We start from the raw sequence: 17,416 nt of genomic DNA, 5'->3' as shown, positions 1-17,416 counted from the left end.
TTTAGAAAAACAGACACGTCCTATTTTGTGATATCTTCCTGATTCCAACATGAGCCACCGGCAGGAAAGGAACTTTAGCTAATAAACTATTAGCCAAGCTCATGGCGTCACTACTGAGGGTGGTTGGCAAGTCAGGAATTGAGAATTCCTAGTAAAGTGTACTGTCTTCCTTATCCTGAGCCAAACAATGATCTTCCTTCCAGGTTTACATCCCAGTCCCACTCTGTGTTTCCAGCAAGCCCCTATCTTAGTCATATTGCATCAGTTCCGTGCTACCTCATTTTCTTGCTAATCAGTGGCAGTTTCCCCACTCTGTTTTAGGGTGTCTTGTACCCTGCTGTTAATTCATGTGGGCTCAGCTGCTCAGAGCTGCAGTGCCCAGTGTGATCCTGCTCTGGCTCACACTGAAGCATCTCCAGTGCACAGGAAAGTCTTTGGGTGCTGGGATTAAAATCTATGAATCTCTGAAAAATTAACTTTTCCTATGTACCATGGATTTTATATCCTGGGCAGTTTTGAATGGCTTTTCATGGGAATTGCAAAAAGGTGTTACAACAACATAAAGTTCAGTTCCTTGCTCTGAACACTAGTTTGTTTCAAAGAAAATATTGCTACTTATGGACAGTCTTTTCCTCTAGATTTGATTTTATAAATGATTTAAGTAGTTTGACTGAAACTTTGCAAGAATTTTCAGCTTTCATCAAACAGCTAACATGGAAACTTCCAGATTAAGTAATTAAAGCTTTGCAAAATTATAAGCAGTTGATATCTGAATCCTAAGATAAAGAATAGAGGAATTGAAAGAACAAGGAATGCTTCCAGTCTTACATGGAAAATATCCTGGCAGGGATTAGAAGTGGTCAGTCTAAATTTTTAGATGCTGAACTTGAGCTTTTAGATTCTACAAGGAAGAAAGAAAAAAGATGAGGCCTTTGGTGCGAGCATGGCAGTTTATGAAAGGCAAGAATTCCAGAATTGGCAATAGTGTCAGGTGAGAGAAGGGCATTTGATCAGATATATTTTTAAAGATGTCCTCTCGTCTGATGGGCACTGTGTAGGCTTCAAAGGATTTGCCTTGTAAAGGTATTCCTGAAAAAGATCAGTGCATATGGGTTTTTAGCCCACTTCCCAAGTTTGCTCTTTTGAAGATATTTTTGTGAATTTAAAGATGGAATAATAATCCATATGTAATTTCTTAAGTGTAAAAACTTCCCACACTCACAGTGTGACATGTTTATAAATCTCAGCATTTTTGTTATGGTTGCTTATTTGTTTAATTTTTGGGTTGTTTCCCAGTATCACTTATGAGCCAATAGTTATTTGTTAGCTTTTTTTTTTTTTTTTTAATTGATGCCACAGGCCATATCATACCATTGATTTCTGAACAGAACTCCCTGCTAGAATCAGCAAGGCTTTCTGGCTCAAAAATTAATAGAAATGATCCAATACTTGGATTATGACTTTTGTAAGGCAGGAGGAAAAAGGAGATAAAATCTAGTATTAAATTTCTCAAAGTACTTATTTTGACTCTCCCCCCCCTCCAACTTCTAGAAACCCAGCTGCATTGATTTTTAAACAATGTTTAAAACAGCAAATTCAACAACAACAGCAAAGCTCAGTCATCTCCTCTGTGGGCATCTTGCCTTGTAACCTGCAGCCCAGAGCAAATTTTTACAACTACATGATAATCTATTGCAAACAAAGGCTTACAGCAGATGTCTGAAACCCCCAGCTGCAGCCTGATGAGTGCAGTATCAGCTCTAAATTGCTTCCATGCCACTGCTGCATGTTTTTGATGCTGCTGTAGATGGGTGAGAGGGGAAGATGACAACCCACCAGAGGTACATTCTGAGTGTTGAACGTGGTGCCAATCTTGGAGAATAAGCACAAAGCATCATGTTTCAGAGGATGAGTGCTGGAAAGCACTCTTCCCATGGCTGTGGTTGGCTGCCTGTGTGGCTCCTGAGCAGGCTCACAGCCCCTCCATGCCTCAGTTTACTTGTCGTAAAGCAGGAACAATCATTCCTCCTCTGGGGCAGCCCAGGAGGCTGATCCTGCTGGCAGCAGAGCTGAGTGAAGCATGGCACCGTGGGGTTTATCAGCGTAGCTGACACAGATTTGAGGCCAGGGCTGCCTGCCAGGGGCTCAGCCTCTTCCTTCCTTCACCCTTCATTGTGTGCAGCACTGAGGCCAAATCCAGCGTTGCCTTTGCCAGCAGCTTTAGCAAAGCTGCTGAGCATCCCACCACCACGTAGGTCACCCCAGAGGCATAAGCTGCTTGCAGGCAGCCCCATTTGTGCCATCTGCCTGCAAGGTCTGGCACTTTGGGATGGGGCATGGGGTGGGGAGCATGGAGGGAGCCAGCAGGGCAGAAGTGCATCATGGTGCTGTGCTGTTGTAAGGGAGTAGCTGTACACAGGCAGGACCAGCACTAATCCCTTTCTGCATTGTGTTTCTCAGGTCAGTAGCAGAGAGGATACCAGGACAGGGGTGTTCAGGGAATCTTTCAAGACATGGTCTTGGGCTGCAGGATTTTGCAGTAGTGGTGGGGTGGGCACAAGAAGGCAGTAGTGGCAAGGAGAGATTCCAGGAGAAGCAGGTAGCACACGTTCTCTCCAGACAGCCTTGGGGGCAAGGGCCCCAGCAACCTGGTTCCCCAGCCCCCAGCTTAGGGCTCCCCTAGAAGCACTTGTTAAAACAGGGCACAGGAGAGCGAGCTCTGACACCCTGTCTACTGGAGGGTTGTCACCTGCCCTGAAATAGTTCTGTTTCTCATACTCTTGGTCTGCCAGGACTACTGTATTTTTCCTTCCTTACAGTGTGCAGGAAGCTGTCAAGTCCCAACATGTTCAGGGCTGTGCAGGCATGAAGCAAAGGGCAGAGGGAACAGATAGCAGCATGGTCTGGTCTATAAATTGTCTTGAGATGAATTCTTGCTCTTTGGGTGACTATGTGATCCTCAGCATTAATGCTAGTCACCATCATGTCCTTCACTTTTTGTTCTTTATCCACGTGGCCATTTAGGCTATGGCTCAGAAAAGGAAACAGTTCTTACTGCAGGTTTGGACAGGGCCAAACTCAGTGAGGCCCCAGCCTCAGCTGGTCACTATGGTTATATGAACACTAACTTGGAAAAGACTCTGCAGGAAGCCCTGCAGAGGCTGGAATATGATGGAGTGGGGTCAGGCAGTACTGGCCATGGTGTTGTTTGAAAGGCTGAAGCTGTGCAGTGTGGAACAGGGAGTGTGGTGTTTGTATGGTGTGGCAGATGGATGCTTCCTCCTGGTGTGGTGCTGGCTGGGTCGGCTCGATGCCTGTGTGCACATGTTAGGTATGTGGTGTGGAATTTGGAGGGTAAATATTGATGTGGCATTGTCTGAAAACAACCCACTGTTTTGAATCCTGCTCGCAAGCACAGGCAGCTCCCATCTAAGATGCATCCTAATCCCCCCGGCAGCTTTGTTTGGCATTTCTATTGTGGGCCTGTCTCCAGAAGTGTAAACTTGCTATTAATGACTTTTTTTCCTCTTAAAATTAGGTGAAAAACCTGACAACAAATGGAAGACTGGGGCCTTGGTCCCCATGGCAACTGTGTGAGCATTCAGATGGGGACAGCACAGGCTCCTGTATGTGTAGGTCACGTTCATGTGACAGCCCTCGTCCTCGCTGTGGAGGTCGCAGCTGTGAAGGGGCCAGGATTGAGGTCGCAAATTGTTCAAGGTACCTCAGTGTCTTTGTGCTTCTTAAGGGAACGAGAGTTGTGTCTGTCCACAGCTTAGCTCCTTCCTTGTGACCATGTCATTGTATCCCAGCCAAAGTGAGGTATGAGAGGTCTAGCTTGAAGTCAGTGTAAAATGAAGAAATCCAAGGGCTCTGAGCGAAGAGCCCTCAGCCAAGGCTCTTAGAAGATGGGCACCCCAAATTAATGTACACTACACTATGCCTTGGTTTCCCTCAGCTGTACAGTGAGTCGTGACCTGTCAGGAGGAGGTGAGTAAGGCAGAGGTAGTTGTCAGCCAGCTGAACAGCCCACTAAAAATATCAATAAGCTCGTAATTTTTCAGAGTTTGGGTTCCAAGGCCACATTGCCAAAACCTAGCAGAGCTCGTTCAGAGCAGCACTTGTAAGGACAGGGCTGAGCCTAGCTCCAGGCAAGGCTTGTTTGCTTTGTTCTGCGAGTCTGTGACCCGTCTGCAGCACAGGCTGTCTGCTGGGCAGGTGAGAGCAGCACGTCATCCCCTGGCAGCACGGGAGGTGCTGGAACAGCACAGGCAGCTCAGCTGGTGCTGAAGGGCTGCCTGCCCACGGGAGCCTCAAACTCGGCTTGGCAGTATGGAAGCTAAATGTCCTCCTGCAGGGTGCCCAAACGTAGCCATGGTGTTTGTGTCCGTAGTACTCCACCACCCTCAGACTACATCATGTCATGACTCAAGGGAACACGATGCAGTAGCATAAACCCTATTTAATCAGGGTGGGAGCAGTCAGGATTTTGGTAAATATTGGGTCAATACAGTTTTTATCTACTTTATCTTCTCCATAGACATTCATTCCATTAAGGACAGCTGCCTCTTGACTCATCCCTGGAGATCAGTACTGGCCTTTGCACCAAAAATTCAGCAATACTCATGTTTTAATTGGCATCTCTCCTTCCAGTTATGGGCTGTGTTGCCCAAAAGGTGTGTAGTCATTCCTGCCCCTGTGCTGCCACCGTGGGCTGAGCAAAGCCTTTCCCAAGCAGGCTTTTTATGTCAGTGGCAAATGGAAAACATGCCAGTGGGATGGATTTCTCAGCACTGCTCTGATGGCAAAAGAGGCAGGAACAGCTTCTAAGAAGGGGATGAAAAACAGATTATTCAATCTTAAGACATACAAAAACAGCATGGTTTGAAAAATAGGGACATCTGGTCATCCTACATCCGCTTCAGCCCTCAAATTTCCTTTAATTGACTTCATATGTCATTGAGATTTCTTTCTGCAAAGAGGGAGTAGGATGTTTAAAGATGAGTTCTATTAAAAAGCTGGAGATCTGAAAGTGGAAGGTGTCTTTATTTCTGTTAAAAATCCTGAAACACAAATAGATGTTGAGAATTGTTGGAGTTTTGAGGATTACTTTAGTAGAAATCACTTGCTCTTTTTGCAGCAGTAACAGCAACCTTCCATTTGATTTTTCTTCTTTACATGATTTTACATATAACCATTCTTTTGGCTTAAAGAGTGGGGAGGTAGTAGGTGGTTTAAAACATAGGAGAATAATATGGAATGGTAGGATTTTTATGGGAGTGGATTTCTTGTTCTTTGACCTTGTTTGGGGTGGGAGATGGGAAGGGAGAGAGGGAGAGGAATGAGAGAACAAGAAGAGGAAGGGGGAAAGATCTAACAGAGTTCTGAAATAAAGCTGCCAAGAACAGGCAAGAGTTGATAAAAAATACAGAACCTGTGAAGGGCAATGTGGGTTTTAACTTTCATCCTCTGCCCTGATTGGTGCTATGCCAGAATGTATTTCTTGCCAGCAGTGTTATTAGTTCAGTAAATGCTTTGAAAATTAACATCTGTTTTCAAGCTTAGCTTTCAAGAGTCAGAGAGCACCTGAGTTGATTTTTGACTAGATTTTTTAGAAAGGTTTTTCTTTATAAAAAAACACACCCCAGAAAAAAATATTTTTTGGCTTAAGGCACTGAAATGTCAAGATTAGGCAGTTTTATAAGACATAGCATTACCACTGGCTCCATATGAAATGAAACCTGCAGCACAGAATAGATGAGATATGGTTCCTCCTCTCCTGCTTCAAGGTCCAGTGCTGCCAAATCAGAGGAAAGTGAGCTTTAATAGATGCAAGATTTTAAAGATGAAAATGTTGGCTTCTGTGTAAGCACACATTTTAGGCACCTGCACACGCTCAGCCTCTCACAGGAGCTTTGCCAATGTTTCCAGCGCTGAGGTGTGAACTAGGGGGTTTTACATCACACTGGCTTCAGGCTGTGTTAGCACTGTTCAGCAGAGATGTGATCACTCATTAAACCATGAAACTTGATCCTGCCTCTGAGCTCTTAATTGCCTCTGGTTTCTACAGATTTGAGGTCACACTACAGTGACGTCTGCAGGCGGCCATGAAAGCTAGAAGCAATTATTGTTATTTTTAATGAAATTTGAGATTTCCACTTAATAGGATTCAATGCTGAAGGCTTTAGGAAAACACAAAATATTATGAGGTTTGTGATGAAAACATGGGAGCTGGCAGTGGTGTTGCTGTAAAAGATTTAAAGCATCAGTACCTACTGAATTAGCAGAGAATAGGTTTTTTACATCCTTCAGCACAACTGGCACTCATGATCCTCAAAATCTGAACTCTTTGTGCAGAAGAGTTCAGGATATACAACTTTGGCATCAGCTGTTGGGTCAGAAGAGCAGGGTTATGATACAAGGGGAAGATGATGGGGGAATAGTCAATGAAAATTACACTAACCACACTATTGTCCAGTAAATCCTAGGAGACATTTACAAAAACATTCAGCATTGGCTTAGTTGTCCTCCTTTCCAATTCTTAGAGACTTCAAAGGAAGGAAAGTTAGGCCACTGCTAAGCACCTTTGAAACTCCCTTTTAAAAACTCCCTTGATACAAAGTCTGATAGAAATGAATAATCTATTCCCCATGAGTTCAGCACTTACTCCCATACTCTGTTATGTCTCACCTTTTTTTGCTAGAAATGGTGCTTGGACACCGTGGTCTTCCTGGGCCCCATGCAGCACCTCCTGTGGGATCGGCTTCCAGGTCCGGCAGCGATCCTGCAGCAATCCCGCTCCACGCTACGGGGGCAGGGTCTGCGTTGGACAGAGCAGGGAGGAGAGGTAAGGGCTGTCCATGATGTGTTCATTTCTGTGGTTGCAATGTTGGCAGCTGGAAGTGGTGGCTGGGAAGGCACACTGAGGTGGTTGGCTCAATGTGCAGAGTGAAGCAGTCCCAGAGCCTGGGAGGGATGCGGCTGTTTGTGTGCATGGACGCTTACCGTGAGCCTGTGAGCATCAGACACTTCAGAGCTGCCCTCACTCCCAAGCAGGACCCTTCAGACCTTCACAAGTATTCCTGTCCCACACAGAGGGCTGACCTCCTCCCCAAAGGGAGAAGCTGTGCCTGCTGTTAGCACAGAGTTTATAGGCACAGTTAACTCTGTTCTGATCCGTCCCTGGAGTGGCAGCTTTCACTGCCAGTTGTACCATTCCTAAGTCTCTATTACTTGTGCTGATACTCCAAAACCAGTTCAAGGCAAAATACAGCTTAACTCACAGATTCAGGCTTGAGTTTTTGCAGGGCATGGTATCAGAAAAACATATTTTTTCCCCTCTAAACTATGAAAATTTCACACAAAATTACTAAAATCCAATGCTTTTGAACCTACAGAGCCATCTGCACTATAACACTTCTTCAAGCTTGTCCCCTCATGAAATACATGCTTCAAGGCATCCCAACTTCTTTTCAGGCCTGACATTTCATTAAAGGCCACCTCTATCTGGTAATAAGCTGTTGCTTGTCCCTTGAGTGGTCACTAAGACATATGTCTCTGCATTTCTCAGAATAAAAAGAGCAATTCATTTAACTTCCATGTTTCAAGATATTTTAATATTTGATTTGATTTGTGTCCATTCACAATGGTCCGTTTTGGGTTTAAAGACTACCTCTGAGTCAGTTGTAATTCTATGTGATTAAATTTGAGAACAATATTGATTAAAAAGCTGAACAAACTTACAGTGACTTTTGACACAGAACATGAAATAGCCTTCACTTAGGGCCTGCTTTTAGATGCATATAGGATCCAGTTGCAAACTCTAGCTTGTTAGGGTCCAGGCAGGAGTGAAAGCCAGACTGTGTGAAGAGAAGACTGTCAAGTGTTTAGCACTTGCCAGTAGTGACAGATCACTGTTGAGTTGTCCTCCCACCAGTCATCCCATTTAGAATATTTTCTGTCCACTCTCTCTTTGTCACAGTTGGGCTTCAGTTTATGAGCTCTTTTGTAGACTCAGTATTTGTGGAAAAGTTTTTGAGACAGAGCACTTCAGAAAACCTGATCTCGACCATTTACTCCAGCCCAGCTCAGCCTGGTTAACCACTCCCATTTGGTACAAAGGCTTCATTTCTCTCCATGGACAGGAATATTGCTAGGCTGACGTGTCAGCCTCTGCTGGCTCTCCGTGCATGCATCAGTTGTGCCCAAATGCAGTGTGCATTCTTGCATCTGAGGGATGTGCTGACATGGAGTTTTTTTGAGCAATGCACTTTCTTCTTTCAGATTCTGTAATGAGAACAGTCCATGTCCATTACCGATTTTTTGGTCTTCATGGGGACCTTGGAATAAATGTAGCGTGAATTGTGGAGGAGGGATTCATTCAAGACAGAGGTCCTGTGAAAATGGAAACACATGTCCAGGCTGTGCTGTGGTATGTATTCTTTACTGACATTGCATGAGGGGCACCTATTCACAGTTGCATCGAGGAATGGGGTATTTAGCTTCTCTCTCCATTGTGGTTTTATTTCTCAAGCAAGAAGGAAATGCTCTCCTCAGTTTTTCCTGCAGCAGATGCTGAAATGAATTTGGAAATGGAGGGGTGGCAGATTCAGAGACTGACTGGTGTCTGAGTTCTTCCTTAGGCCTCTCTAGGCTGATATCAAGTGCTTTACCTGAAAGCTCTATACATATTCTTTTCTTCTGTCCCACTCCTAAGGATGATCCTGTTGAGTCAAGGAGGTCACACACACATCAGAAATGAGTTGCACTGTCATAGTTGAGTAAACAACAGGTCCAACACCTCATTTGCTCTCTTTACTTTCCCTTTCCTGCTCTGGCAGCTGTTTCATTCAGCCGTTTCAATAGGTTTTGTGGGGTTTCATTTCAGCGTAAGCAGACTTGATCTGGAACCTCCCATTTCTTCACAACTTGTTCGTCATTTACACTAGAATCCTGAAGTCCTGAAGCATTACTTTTCTTCCCCTCTGCCAGAAAAGAGTTATTTATTTAGTTATTTTAAATCAAGAACACAAATGTTTGTCACTGGAATTCCTCCCATTAGTGATGAGAATTGTAAAAGCCTCAAATCCCCATTCCCAGCCAGCCAGAATGTTGTCTGTGCTCAATGGCTGCTCTAGACCAAGGACAGCAAATGATTCATAACCTTCACTAGAGAGTTTGAAAACCCAAACAAATAAAAATAGCTGTAAAAAGATCTACTCTGAACCCGTATTAAAAATAAAATTATAAATTCTCAAGGAATAAACCTTACTGACATTTTGTCCTATTGAGGCTCCTCTAGGCTGACCTGAGAACAGCATCTCAGGGTCAGAACAGAAAACTTATTTGCTGTTATTGTTATCTGTTGCCTGACTTATTCTCCTGTTCATAATGAACCAAGCTGTTGAAGCCCCACAGGACTTTGAGTCAGCAAAGAAACACAAACCTGAGGGAGACATAAAACCAGCAAGTACAGTTTACCCTTGAGGTCCACCTATGCAGCACCACTGCCTCCACAGTCACCACATTTTGTGCCATGCCCAGCAATGACTTGCTCCTGTGAGGTCAGATAAGATGGATGGGGATTGTTTGAGATCCAGAGAGTACCCCCTTATTTTCTGAAGTGTAAATAAGCCTCTGCCGGTTAGGCTGCTGCTGTTTGATAAGTAAGGAGGGAGTGATTTTCCTTCTTGGCAGGAATATAAGACCTGCAACCCGGAGAGCTGTCCGGAGGTGCGCAGGAACACGCCCTGGACGCCGTGGATGCCTGTCAACATCACCCAGAGCGGGGCCCGCCAGGAGCAGCGCTTCCGCTACACGTGCCGGGCACAGCTCTCCGACCCCCACGAGCTGCAGTTCGGGAGGAAGAAAACGGAGAGCCGCTTCTGCCCCAACGATGGCTCCGCAGTGTGTGACACTGACTGTACGTCCTGCCGGCTCCGGGGGACCCGGGGCAGGCCTGGGTGTGCTGGGGGAAGGGGGATGCTCTCGCAACAAGAAGCCCCTGATTGTGTCTGCAGTAGTGTTGGCATGTATGATTGGTGTCACTGCAGAGTGGCAGGAATGGGGAGAGCCCTGTGACACAGATATGGAGTTGTGAGCTCTGTGCTCATGGCATAGATTTGTTCTTGCTCCTGCTAGGCTGCCCCAAAGACAACAAGCAAGTAATGAGGGTGTAAAGAAGAGAAGAGCTCTTCTCAGGACAGTGTATAATTTCTTTGTCCCTGGAGCTCCCCTTGTGCACTGTCTCGAGTTGTTCCCTGCAGGACTGCTGTGATGCAAGGCAGCATCTTGAGGGCACAGCCTGGACTGTCAGAATTTGCTGCCCAGGGAGGTAATTTATCAAGGTTACCAGCAGACTCAGTTTGTACGGGTACAAATTTCTTTTTCGGTCTTGCTTAGCTGTAGCTCTGTGAAAAACAACTCTTGCCAAGGGCTTTCAACAGAAACAATTCTGCAGGGCACATAGATCCTGATTTTATTCATGAGCTGAACTCCTTTTTAAAGCCCAACAAATTATTAATTTGTGAACTTATGATGTCTTATTTGTTTTCCTTGAAGCTCTTGTTGATGACCTCCTCAAGACTGGTAAGACCTCTGCACGGATTATCAATGGGGGCTGGTCCTTTTGGGGGGCCTGGTCTTCGTGCTCCAGGGACTGTGAGCTGGGCTTTAGGATTAGGAAGAGAACATGCACAAACCCTGAACCTAAAAATGGTGGCTTGCCCTGTGTGGGGTCAGCGATGGAGTACCAAGACTGCAATCCTCACCCCTGCCCAGGTAACCATGATCATCTTCCTGCATGAAATTCAGAGGTGTTTTCCCAAATCTTAATGGTAGAGCAAAAACAACAACAACAAAAATCACAAAATCAGTATTTCTAAACTGCCTTTTTTATTTTTTTTTTATTTTTTTTATTTTTATTTGGGGGATTTTTCCTTACGTTTTTTAAAGCTATTACAATGACCCTTGTATGTTATCTTTAGTGCTGACTTAGGTTTCACCTCGGCTCAGTGGGTAACACAGCCACATCCTCTAGAGGAAGTAGTATGGTGGCTTGTAGCAATCCTTTGCTTCAGGAAGGTTTGATGCTCCATCCAGTGGAGGGCATCAGGGTGCATCTGCTCCATGATGAGGAGGCAGGCTTAATAAATGTGGCTTAATACTGTATAGAGATGCTTGATGTGGCGGTTCTTCTTGTGAACACTTATTTCTTCCCCCTCTCCTGCTTACGTATTGTTCTTGCGATGGGCATCTACTCTTGACATCAGTTACCATTTCCTGCACAGCCAGCAGGGAGTATTCTTGCCTGGTTTCCTGGTTTTCGAGTTTGTCCTCATATTTATGTTGCACTCCTGGTCCAGAATAGTAGTAATAGACCATTGACTACTGTATTCTCTCTCACTTATCCTTCTCCTTGCTCTGTAATAACTGTCTAGACTAAATTTAAGTGATCTTACACAAATTACCTTGCCTCTTTCCAGCAATTATCTACCTCTGGCAATACAGTTTGTGGCCTACACTTGAAAATGCTCTATTATAGTAGTACCATTATGATTCTAAAATTCAATACAAAGATAAAATTCAAATGCAGATATGATCAGAATGTGCAGCAAGAGCGTAGCGGGAGTGTCAAATATTGCACTCTATGGCCTATAAAAAGGAAATAACTCTAGCACTATAAAGGCAGCTATTAGTACTATTTTGGAAGCTCTCAGTGGCTTTTCACTAATGTCTGTGCCCTTTTTCTGTGCTGTTTTCTCCCCTTGGACACTGATGTTTTACAATCTGTTCTGAGTGCATGATTACTATTTCTCTGTGTCTCCCTCCTTCCCTGCCTCACTCAATGTGTATACACAAATCCTGGGTTTATTTTGCTCTAAGTCATCAGGTTATTATCTTCTGAATTAATGGCATGTGGACTTGCAAACCAGGCAGTTTAGTGGGTGGGGGATGAGGAATTCAGGGATCTTAAATTTCTCCCTAGTTTTATTATTAACCTCTTATGGGGTTATGCTTAGATTCATAGAGTGGTTTGGGTTGGAAAGGACCTTTAAAGCTTACCTAGTCCAATGCCCCTGCAATGAGCAGGGTCAATAAATAAAGCTGCTGAGTTTTGTTTCCTGAAGGCTGGAACTAGAGGACCTGGGCCTCCCACAGAGAGGTGCCATATAAACTCCACTTCAGTGCTACAGCGCTTTTTTCCCAAGTAAATCTGCTGTTGCTATGAAGTTTCAGGAGACAACATAGTAGTCATTGTAGTAGTAGTAATAATAATAACAATAATAATAATAGTAATAGCAGCAATGCTGTTTTATAAAGGAAAGGAATAGAATGGAGTAGAATATTTCAGTGAATATTAATGACTACAACAAAGAATAATTTCTGTTTTTGGCACTTTATGATGCAGTCTTTTTCTGCATAGATTTCATTCTGCGTCCACAGAGTGAAGTGGATTTGTACCCTCTCTTGATGTGAAATTCTTGTTGTCATGCCCAAATGTCCTGGGATGTAGGAAACTGCTAGCTAGTGTGGGCAGGGTGGATGTGCAAGGTGAGACACAGGGGCTCTCCAGCTTTGTCAAAGTGAGAGGAGTAACCAATGGCCTCTACCTGTCTGTGCTTGCTTTTGAATGTCCTCCAGTGAAAGGCTCGTGGTCCTGCTGGACTCCCTGGTCTCACTGCTCAGCCACCTGTGGGGGTGGCCACTACCAGCGCACTCGGACCTGCACCAACCCAGCTCCGTCCAGCGGGGAGGACATCTGCATCGGGCTGCACACCGAGGAGGCCCTCTGCAACACACATCCCTGCCAAGGTAGCCACTTCTCATCCCTGCTCCAGCTGCCTTCATGCTGCTGGGAGCAAGCACAGCTGCAAAATGTTTAAAAAACAAATCAAAACCAGCACCAGTTACAATTTTTTTAGTGATTTATTCGATGTGTGCTGAGCCAGTGGATAAGGAGACATCCCAACATTCACTGCAGTGCAACCCCTTTCTCTTTGCCTGTTCACTGGCCTTGCTCTGGCATTCTGGTGCTGGTCAAGCAAACTTTTGCTAATGGTTGATCCCTTTCAAGTAATTGAAAAAGCAGGAGCTTGGTTCTTCAATGTGGAAGTTGACCTGACAAACAAAAGGAGACATCAGGCTGCAATCTGTACAGTTGCTGAAGGGACAGTCCTTCCTTTTTGTTTCACAGACAACAGATCAGCATGTGCTAAAACTTAGAGGATACAGTTTGGATCCCTGCTGATTTTGAACTACCTTTGTCTATTTATGATCCCCTTTAGGAACTTCAGCAAAACTCTGTGAGTGCTCTAATTTGTGCTGGCTGCTTGAGGTATCCCTGGGAGGCCACATCAAAGTTTGGAGGTCCTGGTGCAACATTGCCCCACCCTGCTCCTTGTATGTCTTTAACCAGAGAGCTGATACAGGAGCTTGTAAGACGACTTTGTTCCATGCAGTACTCCACCGAGGGTTGGTTTAGTTCATATTAAGAGAACTACAACCTGACAAGTAGAGTGTGATGCTTGAACTGAGAAAATTAAATCCACTAAGGACCCATGGAATAGATGTGTGAGAGAAGCCCAGGCCAGGATCTAGGATCCTTCAGCATGAGAGAAGTCTGGTATGTACAAAGCATCCTTTTCCTTCTTGGTGATGCTGTGTGTGTTTTCCTGACCCTGGATTTCAGGTGGCTGGTCAGAGTGGTCGGAGTGGAGCCTGTGCAATGAAGAGGGCATCCAGTACCGCAGCCGCTACTGCGAGGTGCACAGCCCCGACTCCTCCCAGTGCGTCGGAAACAGCACTCAGTACCAGGACTGCCTGTACAATGAAATTCCTGGTATGTACCGGGTCATCCAGGAGGACAGGGTGGGCCAGTTCAGGACAGCAGATCGTGCCTGGACTGTCAAACTAGGCTGAGATTTTCTCTATTATAAATTAGGCTTGGATGCTTCTAGAAAAACAAGGAAATAGACAAAAGTTTTATATTCCCTTGTGGCAGGCACAAGGTAAATGGCTTTCCCTTAAGTAGCTTAACATTTTTTTAAAACAGAATTACTTTGATCTGTAACAAATAACTAGTATTGCTTCACCTGAATTGAAGCTTTTATACTTGTATAGTTTGTCTTAGGCTAGGCTATAAAAATTGCCTCTGTTCTCAGTATGCATATGGGCAACAGAAGGTCGTTGATTTCAGGTATCCAAAAAGCATCCCAAAAGAGCAAAAAATTAAGGTGAGGCAGCTGCAGAAAATTGGGGTGTGAAGGTGGGAGATTAATCCAGGGTCTAACAGAGCAACACTGTTGATGACAGATGGTCATCAGCATATTCCACCCTGTGCTTTCTGGAAATTGAATCTCTCAGGCAAATACCTGATATGGGTCTAGACTGAATAATGCCTTTCCACATGTTATTTTTTTGGATTACAGTGCACTGACTTAAAAATCTGAGATCTCTAGGCAATGGTATTCTTTTTCATGATTTTCTCAGCTACCATCTTTTCCCTAAATTGAAGAAGCTAAAGAGTGATCAGGTAACAGTACTGTAATTATAAGATCTTTGGAGACGTTTCATTGCATGTGTTTCAAACCATGAGTTTATAATTCAATTTAGAGAGACTTTCAGCTTGCTGCAGAACATATGAGCACCTTCTCGTGTCTGGAGCACAGAGGGTTTAATTACTTGAAGAAGTAAAGGGGTGGCAAAATGACAACTTTCTCCAATCTTCTTTTCTTTGTTTAGTGATCCTGCCAGCCTCCAGCATCGATGAGAGCACAAACTGTGGAGGTAGGTTACCACTAACTATATATCTTATTTTTATCTTAACCTGACTTCTTTTCTCCCTGTGCAGTATCAACTAAACCATTAATCTATACAGCTCATATCCCACTGATAGCCTTAATTCCACTGGAGTCTTGCTGTCTGAGTCAGACTGGAGGAATGTATTGCATGTCCACTTGTCAGTTCCAAGATTTTTATTTATTTGGAAGTTTGGGTTGACCACTGAGGGTCATTAATTAGCAGAGAGCAATTGCTTGTGTCTCTCTACCGCCAGGGTAAATGGTTCAGGTGAAAGAAAGGGTTATTCCCCATTCACCACTGTAAGCCTCCAGCTGTTTGGAGGCAGGTGTTTTTAAATAACCTATAAAGATTTCAGTGAAAAGGGTCTCTTAGATCCTGGGCTGATAAAGGATGAGATTAGAGGTTTATACTTGTCCTCCAAGCACTTCCTTTCATTCAAGTTCTCACCTCTAGCAGAAACTGTGTCTCCTTTCTGCATGTAACTTGGAAAGATCCAGTCATTAGTGTCACTTTTCCACTGCCCTGGGAGTCCCTATGATAAAAATGCAGCCTGAAGAAAATGGCAGCTTCCTTCAACATTTTAAAATGCTAGTTTCACACTAATGGCCATGCCAATTCCTGCTAGCGTCACATCCCTGCTTTCCTGAAATCTATGATCTTCAGGCTGCCAAAATCTCCTCTCTCTATAGAGATCATGGCAAAAACAGGCATGCCACCTGTGGCATGGAAATGTGGCTTCTCAGCTTGCAACTGAGGGCAATCAATGGAATTAAGATTTCAGCCCCTGCAATGTAACATTTGGCTTCCTGCATCGCTCCTTCTCCCTCAGAGAGTGCAAATGGTTCTGCTTTGATGCCAGGACTCTTTGCCATAGCTTGCATTCTATGCACTGTGCCCTTATTTCCTTCTTTTTCCACCACTTCTGTATTTGCTGTTGTTATCTACATTTTGCTATAGCTAATATTATTTGTTAATGCAGTGTTCTACAATATTTGGCAAAGAAGCCAATCAATAGAAATTCTGTTGATGCATCTCAGAAAATCTATATTTTCAAAGTGATGAACCAGAAAGCTTCCCCCCTGGGGACTCACATGCTGCAAACAAAATAATATGATTTTCCCCCCCTAAGATACAGCCAAAACTCATTTGAAAAATCAGATGGGTGTTTCAAAGGTGAGAGTGAAATAGAAGAGAGCTTTATGTTGTGACTTGCAAATGTGGCAGTGAAATGAAACATTCACTGCGATATAAGCAAAGCTGGGCAGGAGGAGAATATGGCAGCGTGTCGTGTGGCTTTACTGAGCACAGTTGCATATTCTGTGTTTTAGGTCTCATGAGTGATGCAAAACAGGCAGAGGTTTTTAAAAAGGAAAATTATTTTTTAAAAAGTCTTGTGACATTTAGTAGGAAATTATAATAGTTCTGCTGGGTTTTTTGGACCATCATCTAGAACAATAGAAAACAGTAATCTTGCAATGGAATTTTATAATGTGATTTGAAAAATAAATGTATTTCATCAGTCTAATAAATTCTGTATGTTCCATACCGTAATTATGATTGAAGTGCATTACTTTTCTGTAGAACTCTATTGGTTTTGTTCTTTTTAAAATCAGGAGGATATTTTTTAACTAAAGATTAGGCGAGAGCCATTGACTAATGGGCAGAATCTGCTATTTGAAAAGCATATCACTTAAAATGTAAGATGGCACCAAAAAACTGCACACCGTGATCAGACTAAGAATGAGCCTCATTTAAAGCCACTCTCTGAGTAGCCCCATTTCCCTGCACACAGTCAAGTCAACACAGCAGTCTGCCCAAATGAATTGGCTTTTTAAGTATTACAGGAAATTTACCGCTGCAGTCGCCACGGAGGCGACGTGAATGACCCCTGGGACAGCTGCCCTGGGGCCAGCAATCAGGGGGTCCCCTCGGGCTCTAGGGCCTCTGTCATTCCTGTTTGAAAGATGACAGAGCAAAGGCAGAGGAAAGGCAGAAGCAAATAGCTGTTTCTTTTCTGTATAGTCCCCCCTGCACATAGCAAAATACAACAGGGTCATAACGTTTTTCCATCCCATAATGGCTCTGGCTGCTTTGATAACTTGGTGGCTCTAATGGTCACTACTGTTGGTTCTGTTGTCAGAGATGTGGTGGTGGTGGGTTTTACCGTGGGGTGAGACTCAGTGAGGTGAGGGAGGAATGAGGAGTGCTGTTGGACTTTGTCTTCCCCCACCAGGCAGAGCTGTGTGTTAGGTACTCACCAGTGTGTGGGATGCCCAGCTACAGCTCCTTCCAGAGGTCAGTGATGGCCTTGAAGGGTGCTGTTGCAATCCCACATTGGAGAGATCTCTGTAGGAGACTTTTGTAGTCCAAGAGCTTTTCTGTTTGAAGTGCTTGCATTGTAGCTACCCTGCCAGCACCTGGCTGCAACTGATTTCCTATCTCTGCAATTTGTAGAGAAAACCAACAAAGTGTTTTTCAAGCAGTGCCCCCTTTCCTTTGTCCACTTTATCTTTTCCATTCCCCAGAGGAACCTTATTTCACTGTTAGCACTACAAATACACCTCAGAGGTAGTGCAGACATGACCAAGGCAATGCCATCCCATGAATAAGCAAG

At 44.2% G+C, this 17,416-nt stretch overlaps 1 protein-coding gene across 3 annotated transcripts in view; it reads left to right on the top strand.

Moving 5' to 3' along the window:
- The window catches only part of SEMA5B (semaphorin 5B), a 188,271-nt gene that overhangs the window by 151,579 nt on the left and 19,276 nt on the right, over positions 1–17,416 (top strand). For 2 of the 3 annotated variants that reach the window (XM_014871766.2, XM_014871767.2), the window contains exons 14-21: positions 3,539–3,720; positions 6,704–6,847; positions 8,284–8,431; positions 9,697–9,922; positions 10,561–10,779; positions 12,643–12,813; positions 13,691–13,840; positions 14,743–14,787. In XM_014871766.2, coding sequence (XP_014727252.1) covers positions 3,539–3,720; positions 6,704–6,847; positions 8,284–8,431; positions 9,697–9,922; positions 10,561–10,779; positions 12,643–12,813; positions 13,691–13,840; positions 14,743–14,787 — 1,285 coding nt within the window. Of the gene's footprint in view, positions 1–3,538; positions 3,721–6,703; positions 6,848–8,283; positions 8,432–9,696; positions 9,923–10,560; positions 10,780–11,270; positions 11,510–12,642; positions 12,814–13,690; positions 13,841–14,742; positions 14,788–17,416 lie in introns of those variants that run through there. The other variant, XM_088168282.1, reaches the window with a different exon arrangement.

The sequence above is a fragment of the Sturnus vulgaris genome, chromosome 7, assembly GCF_052056855.1.
Source record: "Sturnus vulgaris isolate bStuVul1 chromosome 7, bStuVul1.hap1, whole genome shotgun sequence".
NCBI lineage: Eukaryota > Metazoa > Chordata > Aves > Passeriformes > Sturnidae > Sturnus > Sturnus vulgaris.
Note: the sequence above shows the minus strand (reverse complement) of the source record. Positions and strands in the feature narration are given on the sequence as shown.